General features: G+C 47.1%; 1 protein-coding gene across 4 annotated transcripts in view; it reads left to right on the plus strand.

Annotated features, from left to right (window-relative positions):
* PUS7 (pseudouridine synthase 7) overlaps positions 1-9,634 on the plus strand; it is a 29,362-nt gene extending 19,728 nt beyond the window's left edge. For all 4 annotated transcript variants that reach the window (XM_064141754.1, XM_064141772.1, XM_064141763.1 and 1 more), the window contains 7 exons: positions 98-159; positions 560-720; positions 2,309-2,435; positions 4,231-4,332; positions 6,348-6,477; positions 7,745-7,836; positions 9,155-9,634. In XM_064141754.1, coding sequence (XP_063997824.1) covers positions 98-159; positions 560-720; positions 2,309-2,435; positions 4,231-4,332; positions 6,348-6,477; positions 7,745-7,836; positions 9,155-9,291 — 811 coding nt within the window. In that variant the 3' untranslated portion in view covers positions 9,292-9,634. The remainder of the gene's footprint in view (positions 1-97; positions 160-559; positions 721-2,308; positions 2,436-4,230; positions 4,333-6,347; positions 6,478-7,744; positions 7,837-9,154) is intronic.
* Positions 9,635-9,720: the final 86 nt, after the last annotated feature.

Genomic DNA, 9,720 nt, shown 5'->3' on the forward strand with positions numbered 1-9,720 from the left:
GGTTAAGACTTTTTGGTTTCATACATATATAAGCTGGCTACATCTCCTTAAGATATATTTAGCCACTTCTTAATACACTTCTCTGCTTGAATCTTAGAGCTATCCTACAGAACAACTGGGAGGAAGTAATGGATTTGATATTAAAACCAAGACCAGGAGGTAAGGGCTAAAAACTGATACACTAACTGGTTCTGCCTCTCCTCCTCCAAGAATTGGAAGTTCAGGGAAAAAAAAACCACTTTTAGGTTCTTTTAATGTGAAAGGATGTTTGTGAGGAGAGATTTTACACGTGCTAAATTTCAGCCAGTTTCACAGGGGAGACTCTCTGCTTTTCTGCTTCTCTTGCCTTGCTGTGCAGTTTCTTGTAGTAGGGGTGAAAAGGGGCACGTTATAGGGAATGCCTACACACAGGGGCTGCCAGAACCCACCTGAAGCCTTCCACCATCAGCCCTCCTGTCAGTCTGGTGACTGTCACTGACATTTTGGGCTTGGTAACAAGGGGTGAGGTGGATGCTTTCTCCTGTAACATAAGCGGCTTTGTTTTACATCTCTGTTCTAGCTGAAAAGGGGTACTTGGTGAAATGCAGAGAAGAATGGGCAAAGACTAAAGATCCAGCAGCAGCCCTCAAGAAACTACCCGTAAAAAGGTGCGTGGAAGGACAGCTTCTGCGTGGACTCTTAAAGTATGGAATGAAGAACATAATCTCTGCATTTGGCATAGTGAGTGTAAAAGTGCTGTGAGGTATTTCCTCGCATAAATGCTCTCTCCATGTCATGATGAATTGGAAAGGGATTTACAGGTGTGTGAGGAGTGGAAGGTAGTGGAAAATCCTGACCTTGATCCTGCCTTTTGCCACGTGGTAAGCCACAGCATATGTAAGGTGTGTGGAATGAGCTTGCCAGCTCCTACAGCGGTTTCTGGTAGGCTGCTGTGATGGTTTGGGTGTTACTCTCCCCCCCACATGCTTAACAACATCACCCAGACTAGACTCAGCCAAGCTGGAAATTGAAGAATGAAGCTTTGTATTTACAGCTTAGCACAAGATACAAGCAGATAGTTACAATCTCTACAGCTATAGACAGAAACAGACAAGTTAAAAACTAATACAGAAGCACAGCAGCCCTCCCAGAAACCTGAGTCCCCAGGAGGGGCTCCCAACCACCCTGACACCTTCTCCCCACCCCTCTGCCTTACCCCAGACTTTGCCTTATGTTCAAGGTGAGTTTGGAAGGTCAGCCAGGGGGATTAGAAGCAGAAGGATTAGTCAGACAGCAAGTTAGGTTAGAGAGAGAAGTGCAGCTCAACAGCTAGAGATCAAACTCTTTTATCTATGTTTATGTTCTTGTCCTTATCCATCCCAGCAAGCCTGTGAGTGCAGCAGCCATCACCACTGTTTGCTTTTCACAGCCTAGCATCTAATTCTTCTCACCAAACCATCCCAGCTAGGCTCAAACTGGCACAGCTGGAAGCAATTTGGTTATGCTTCCTCAGTTCAAGAGAGATGTTGAGGTGTTGGAAGGTGTCCAGAGAAGGTTGATGAAGCTGGTGAGGGGCCTGGAGCACAGCCCTGTGAGGAGAGGCTGAGGGAGCTGGGGGTGTGCAGCCTGCAGAAGAGGAGGCTCAGGGCAGACCTCATTGCTGTCTGCAGCTACCTGAAGGGAGGCTGTAGCCACAGGTGGGGTTGGGCTCTACTGCCAGGCACCCAGCAACAGAAGAAGGGGACACAGTCTCAAGTTGTGGCAGGGCAGGTCTAGGCTGGATGTTAGGAGAAGTTGTTGGCAGAGAGAGTGATTGGCATTGGAATGGGCTGCCCAGGGAGTTGGTGGAGTTGCTGTGCCTGGAGGTGTTGAAGCCAAGCCTGGCTGGGGCACTTAGTGCCATGGTCTGGTTGGTTGGCCAGGGCTGGGTGCTAGGTTGGACTGGACTCTTCCAACCTGGTTGATTCTATGATTCAACGATTCTATGATGCTATGAGTTTGAGTATGAATTTGATGATTTCTAATATCCCTGTGTGTTTGATGAGCAAAAAAAAGAAAGGACTGTATAAAGACTTGCTTTTGAACCAAGTTTGAAGCACCCCACAGGTGGGTTTTTGTGTGGATTTCAAAGGCATAAGAAGCAACATTTCTTCACAAACCTCTCTCCTGAACAATGAGCATACCCCAAATCTGTACACCAAGGAATTGTGTTGATTGTGTTGCTGGAGAAGGTAACATTTCACATATTTATCCTGTGGGTTATGATTGAGTGGAAAAACAATCAGATCTCTCTAATATTTCACTTCTGTTTTTTTCTCTTTACCTCTAGATACCAAGAAATAATCGTTTGATGTACATTCACAGCTACCAGAGTTATGTGTGGAATAATATGGTGAGCAAGAGAATAGAAGAGTATGGGCTCAGAGCTGTGCCAGGAGATCTTGTACTTAAAGGAGGTAAAAACAGGCAGACAAAGACAGTGGTGCTGGGAGCACCAGATTCCAGGGGAAACAAGGCACTTTGGTCATCCTGCAGGCACATTTACTTTTCCCTCTCAGTCATTTTCATCCAGTGGCTTCTGAATCCATTGGCCAGTGTCAGTCAGAGTTTGCAGGAATCCTAAGTTAGGTAACACACTGTGATGGTTTGGGTGTTACCTGCCCCCTGCCCACACTTAAGAAAATAACCCAGAATAGACTCAGCTGAGTGGAAATTGAAGAATGAAGCTTTGTATTTACAGCTTAGCACAAGATACAAGCAGGTAGTTACAATCTCTACAGCTGTAGGCAGACATAGACAAGTTAAAAACTAATACAGAAGCACAGCAGCCCTCCCAGACACCTGAGTCCCCAGGAGGGGCTCCCAACCACCCTTCTGCCTCCTCTCCACCCCTCTACCTTACCCCAGACTCTGCTTTATGTTCAAGGTGAGTTTGGAGGGTCAGCCAGGGGTGTTAGGAAGCAGATGCATTAGTCAGGCAGCAAGTTAGAGAGAGAAGTGCATGCAGCCCAGAGTCCAAGAGCAACTCCCTTATCTATGTTTATGTTCTTGTTCTTACCCACCTCAGCAAGCCTATGAGTGCAGCAGCCATCACCACTGTTTCCTTTTCACAGCCTAGCATCTAATTCCCCTAACTAAACTATCCCAGCTAGGCTCAGACTAGTACATACACTTCCATGAGCTCATCTGGGATATAGAAGCTAGGCTAGGGAGGACTGATTGTTCCAAGAGTGAACAAGCTGAGCTGTGGAGAACTGTGCAGCATGTTCTGAATGCTTTAGTCAGGGAAGTGTGTTTTCCTTAGTATCCTAAAGCAGAAGTTTATTGACTTGGATTTGTTCTGGCATTTTCCTGGGGTGCAGATGTGCACAGTATTCTCCTTCCTGCATGCCTGATGCCTGGTGAGATGCCTGTTCATCTAGCAGTCTTTACTTCACTCAGCTTTAAAAGGCACTGAAGGCCAGGCTGTGATCCCAGGCTCACATGTGCTAGGGGCTGGAAGGGACCCAAAGAGATCATCCAGTCCAACCCCCCTGCCAGAGCAGGACAATCCTATCTTAACACAGATCACAGAGGAGCACATCCAGACAGGCCTTGAAAGGCTCCACAGAAGGAGACTCCACAGCCTCTCTAGGCAGCCTGTGCCAGTGCTCTGTGACCCTTACAGGAAAGAAGTTCCCCCTTGTGTTGAGCTGGAACCTCCTGTGCTGCAGCTTACACCCATTGCTGCTTGTCCTATCACAGACAGCAAGTGAGCAGAGCCTGTCCCCCCTCTCCTGACCCCCAACCCTCAGATGTTTATAAACATTGATTTAATCTCCTCTCAGTCTTCTCCAGACTAAGCAGCCCCAGGTCCCTCAGCCTCTCCTCATCAGGCAGTGCTCCAGTCCCCTAACCATTCTTGCAGCCCTCCTTTTGGCTCTTGACAGCAGATCCCTGTCCCTCTTCAACTGGAGAGCACAAAACTGATCGCAGTACTCAAGATGAGGTCTCACCAGGGCAGAGCAGAGGGAGAGGAGAACTTCCCTTGATCTGCTGGACACACTCTGCTTAATTCTGCCAGTAACTGTCACTGCCTTGGAGGCTGCTGCTTCCTTTCCTGTAAATGAGTGTTTAGTGGCAGTAAAACACAGTAGCTACCCCTCTCAAAGGAAGCTTTTTTCCAGCAAGTGGTTCACTTTGCATTCAGCTGATGTTTGCTGTCACAGGCATCCACACTGGTAACTCTGCACTTCTCTGTCCTGATTGTAGCCACAGCTGTTCATGTCACAGAAGGAGATGTGGATAACTACACCATCCACGATGTAGTGATGCCATTGCCTGGATTCGATGTCATTTATCCAAAGCATACAAGTAAGTAAGATAACTCTGCTGTAAGGTTGTTCTTAAAACAAAGACTGGATGACATGCAGCCTTGGTGCTCATTAAAACAAGAGGCTGTTTCAGAGTCTGATAGGCTGCTGTCAGCATAGCCCATTGTGATAGCCACAGTCTGCATGTTAACTTGTTTTATTAAACTGAAATCTGCTTCATAAGCCTTTTTAGCTGTAGCTAAGTAGCTAAGTCAACCTAGCACCCAGCCCTGGCCAGTCAGCTAGAGCATGGCACTGAGTGCCTCAGCCAGGCTTTGCTTCCACACCTCCAGGCACGGTGACTCCACCACCTCCCTGGGTAGCCCAAAGGTCCAGCCAGAGGTCCTCTCCCACCCCTAACATCCTATGATCCTATGACACTGTAAATCAAAAGCACCATTTTAGCTGCAGTATATTCTTGTGGTTCCATCCTCCAGGTGGGCATGCCTGTGCCCTTACTGAAAGACACAACACTGTACTTGACTGACTTCTTCCACAGGCAGTGTACTTAAAGGTCCCAACTGGCTGATTCCTTCAGAAGGTCTTCTTGAACTCATTTCACTCTGCAGCTTTTTCAAAGACACAGTAATGGGTACTTTGGCCTCCTTTTCCCCCCCCATATAGGTGAGATTAGAGCAATGGGTACTTTTGGCCTCCTTTTTTCCCCCCATATAGGTGAGATTAGAGCAATGGGTACTTTTGGCCTCCTTTTTTCCCCCATATAGGTGAGATTAGAGCAATGGGTACTTTTGGCCTCCTTTTTTCCCCCATATAGGTGAGATTAGAGCAATGGGTACTTTTGGCCTCCTTTTTTCCCCCATATAGGTGAGATTAGAGCAATTGGTACTTTTGGCCTCCTTTTTTCCCCCCATATAGGTGAGATTAGAGCAATTGGTACTTTTGGCCTCCTTTTTTCCCCCCATATAGGTGAGATTAGAGCAATTGGTACTTTTGGCCTCCTTTTTTCCCCCCATATAGGTGAGATTAGAGCAATGGGTACTTTTGGCCTCCTTTTTTCCCCCCATATAGGTGAGATTAGAGCAATGGGTACTCTTGGCCTCCTTTTTTCCCCCACATAGGTGAGATTGGAGCAATGCCTATTTTTGGCCTCTTTTTTTCCCCCACATAGGTGAGATTGGAGCAATGCTAATTTTTGGCCTCTTTTTTTCCCCCACATAGGTGAGATTGGAGCAATGCCTATTTTTGGCCTCTTTTTTTCCCCCATATAGGTGAGATCAGAGCGATGCCTATTTTTGGCCTTTTTTTCCCCCCCACATAGGTGAGATTAGTGTTGTGAAGTTTAGGTAGTTGGAAACCAGGTGTGAGAAGTCAGTGAAATGGCAGTGAAATATTTGATACATTCCATTTTCAGCTGGAGTTTTGCATTTGCAGAAATTCTTCCTTGAATATGACCTCTACTAAGCAGGTTGTGGCAGCAGATGCTGTAGGTGGTAAGATCTGCAAAAAGTCATTTTAAACATCTGAATAACATCCCACAAATGCTGAAAACTGCTAAATAAAAACAAAGGGATGCTCCAGGCTGTTTCAATTGCCTGCACTGTGCTCTTTCCTATTATCAGAGGGCTGCAGCACCTCTGCTATGAGGAGAGGCTGAAGTAGTTGGGGTTGTTCAGTCTGGAGAGGAAAAGGCTCTGGGGTGACCTTATTGTGGCCTCTCACTATCTTAAGGGGGCCTGCTGAGAAGGGACTCTTCAGGCTGTCAGGTAGTGACAGGACTGGGGGGAATGGAACAAAGCTGGAAATGGGCAGATTCAGACTGGATGTTAGGAGGAAGTTCTTCAGCATGAGGGTGGTGAGAGCCTGGAAGGGGTGGTGGAAGCCCCATGCCTGGAGGTGTTTTAAGGCCAGGCTGGATGAGGCTCTGCACAGCGTGATCTAGTGTGAGGTGACTCTCTCACAGCAGTGGGGTTGGAACTAGATGATCCTCGTGGTTCTTTCCAGCCCTGACTGATTCTGTGAGTCTATGATAGCCTGAACTGTTGTCCTGTCTTGCAGTTGGTGATGCCTACAAGGCCATGCTGGCAGCTGACAGTCTGGATATCAGCAACATGAGGCACAAAATCCGGGATTACTCACTTTCTGGAGCGTACAGGAAGGTCATCATTCGGCCTCAGAACGTCAGCTGGTAAGTAGGAGAGTGAAGGGACTTGCACTGAGTCGATTGGGGGTTTGCTGATGTGGGTAAGCAGATGAGCTCCCAAAGCCTGCCCTGCCTTCTCTGCACCCCTCACCGCGGTGTGGCTACGCCAGGACCTTTTCTTTGGCTGTCTGCAGCCAAAGTCAGTTCACCTCAGCAGCTGACTGACTGCAGACTAAACTCTGCATATCTCATTTCAGACAAATAATGCATAGTTTAAGTCCATAATATGCATAAAAGCCACAGCAGATTTCTTACGGTGTGTGGGATGACTAAGTGCAAGAAGAGGGCCTACAGGAGGGCTGGGGAGGTGGGGAGGAACTACTTACAAGGTCTTGTAGCTGTTGAGCCAGTCCAGAGGAGGCCACCAAGATGCTCGGAGGGCTGCAGCAGCTCTGCTGTGAGGACAGGCTACGAAAGTTGGGGCTGTTCAGCCTGGAGAAGTCTTCGAGTAGACCTTACAGTGGCCTTCCAGTATCCGAAGGGGGCTACAGGAGGGCTGGGAAGGGACTTTTTACAAGGTCTTGTAATGACAGAGTGAGGAGTAATGAGTTTAAACTGGCAGAGGGGAGACTCAAACTAGATGTTTGAAAAGGTTTCTCGACAGTGAGGGTGGTGAGACACTGGCACAGGTTGCCCAGGGAGGCTGTGGCTGCTCCCTCCCCGGAGGTGTTCAACACTAGATTGGATGAGGCCTTGAGTGACCTGTTCTAGTGAGAGATGTCCTTGCCTATGGCAGGGGGTTGGAACTGGAAGATCTTTGAGATCCCTTCCAACCTAAACTGTTCTGTGATTCTAAGAACCATTAGACTGAGCCCTGGGCCCATACGTGGAGAATGAAGCATAGGCAGGGAGGAAGTTCTGTGCATTTCCCTCACGTTTTTTAGGCAGACAAAGTTGAAGGACTCTTCCCTTGGTCCTCTGGTTCTGTGATGCCAAAATGTCAAGACATCATTTAGCTGTCAGACTAAATCCTTGTGGTCCCTTCCAACCCTGACTGATTCTATGATTTTGTGACTCCTTGGGGAGGGCCTTTCTGCACACTTCATGGATAATGATTTGTGTTGAAGCCATGATGGCAATGTTCAAAGCAGGCTTTTGGTAGTCTTGCTATGGTCTCCAGTTAACTGTCAGTCAGAAACATTTGTGTCACTTAAACCTCCTAAACAAATCTGCACTCATGTGAAATAATAAAACACATACATTTTATTCTGAGTAACAGCAACAATGACAACCTTTTACCTGTGTTATAAAGGGAGGTCGTTGCATACGATGACCCCAGAATCCCGCTATTTGTTACGGATTTGGATAAGCTGGAAGGAAAACCACTGCCAGCTCTTCCTACAGGTGAGTCAGTTTTTCTGTGGCAGTTTGCAGGGAGAAGTTGGATCTGGCTGTTGCTTTGATCCACTTCACATTGAGAGCTCTCTCTGGATCTGGCTGTTGCTTTGATCCACTTCAGATTGAGAGCTCTCTCTGGATCTGGCTGTTGCTTTGATCCACTTCAGATTGAGAGCTCTCTCTGGATCTGGCTGTTGCTCTGAACCACTTCAGATTGAGAGCTCTTTCAAGTAAGAGTTGTCATTTAACTCTACTGCTAAGTAAGAGAATTAAAAAGATCCAGCATTAGGTATCAAAATCAGGACCTTTATTGCTCAAGTGCCAGCAATTCTGCCAGCAGTTTTTATTGGCTGCTGTGTTTTCTTACAAGCATCTCTAAAATTGGGTAAGTGATTCAGAGTGTCCATGAAATGGAGCCACAGATTGTCTGCATGCATAAGTATGTATTGTGCTTGAGAGAATTCAGCAGAGATCTTTATGTACCTGGTGACAAGGCCTTCTGACACTGCTTTTTAGAGAAAGTGAAGGCAGGCTAAGATTTCAGTTTTGAAAGCCCAAGCTTGTTTTGCTTCTCAGAGAAGAGAACTGTGATGGTTTGGGTGTTCCTCACCCCCCCACACTTTAGAAATCACCCAGGCTTGACTCAGCAGGCTCTGGAAATATGAATGAAGCTTATATTTACAGCTTAGGACAATGTACAAGCAGATAGTTACAGTAGATACAGTTATAGACAGAAATAGACAAGGTAAAAGGTAATACAGAAACACAGCAGCCCTCCCAGAAACCTGAGTCCCCAGGAGGGGCTCCCAACCACCCCTGCACCTTCCCCCTACCCCTCTCAACCTTAGCCCAGTCCCAAGGAAGAATGGAGGTTCAGCCAGGGGGTTAGGAAGCAAAGTGGATTAGTCCACAAAGGAGGGTGAGGTTGGAGAGATGCAGCTCAGTCGCAGCCCAAGCAGGAGTGGTGCCGAGTGTCTTATCTATGTTTTGACTTATGTTTTTATCCATCTCAGCAAGCCTGTGAGGGAAGTAGACAGCACCATTGTTTTCCCTCCACAGCCTGTAGTCGAGTTGTTCTCACCAGAACATTCTAGCCTGCTTCAAGCTAGCACAGGAACTCACCAAACGCCGCTTTGCTTTTGTGGGAAGCCTTCCAAAGGCGCTGCGTGGGGCGCCGCGGGGGCTGCAGTGCGGAGCGCGGGGGCGGCTTTGCTTCGCGGGCTGGCGGTCGCAAATTCCAGCGGCGTTTAGAACGGAGCACTGCTGCTGCTTTCAGTAACTTTTCTCCTGCTTTGTTTGTGTCTCCTCTTGCCTCTCACGATAGATGGTAAATTCAGGGCCCTAAAGATGGAGTTCTCCCTTCCCCCGTCAACCTACGCTACCATGGCCATTCGGGAGGTGTTGAAAATGGACACAAGCATAAAAAACCAGACACAGCTCAACACTACCTGGCTACGCTAAGCAAACTGCAGGCATGACTTGAACATATCAGAAGTGTTCTGCTATTTAATGTCTTCTGTATAAATCTTTAAAGATTGGTATTTTTTAAAGTTTTTATTAGTGCCAGCATTTACCTCCAGTAATGGTTTGCAAAGCGGTGGCTGTAATGTAAGACCGGTTTTAGTGACTAGTGATTTTTAAGGAGTAAGTTGCTCAGAGCTGTAATGTGGGTGCAACATAAGACATGAGCTTATTGTATTTGCAGACCTGAAAGGATGTTTAGCTTTCTTTTTGTTCATTTCTGGAAAGCACTGACTGTTTCCATCACTTCAGCACACCATTAAATCTCTTCAAGCACATGAAACTGCATCTTGGGAATGCCAGAGTGAAATTCAGACCATAGAATTGTAGAATCAACCAGGTTGGAAGAGACCTCCAAGCTCATCCAGC

The sequence above is a fragment of the Pogoniulus pusillus genome, chromosome 4 (assembly GCF_015220805.1).
Source record: "Pogoniulus pusillus isolate bPogPus1 chromosome 4, bPogPus1.pri, whole genome shotgun sequence".
NCBI lineage: Eukaryota > Metazoa > Chordata > Aves > Piciformes > Lybiidae > Pogoniulus > Pogoniulus pusillus.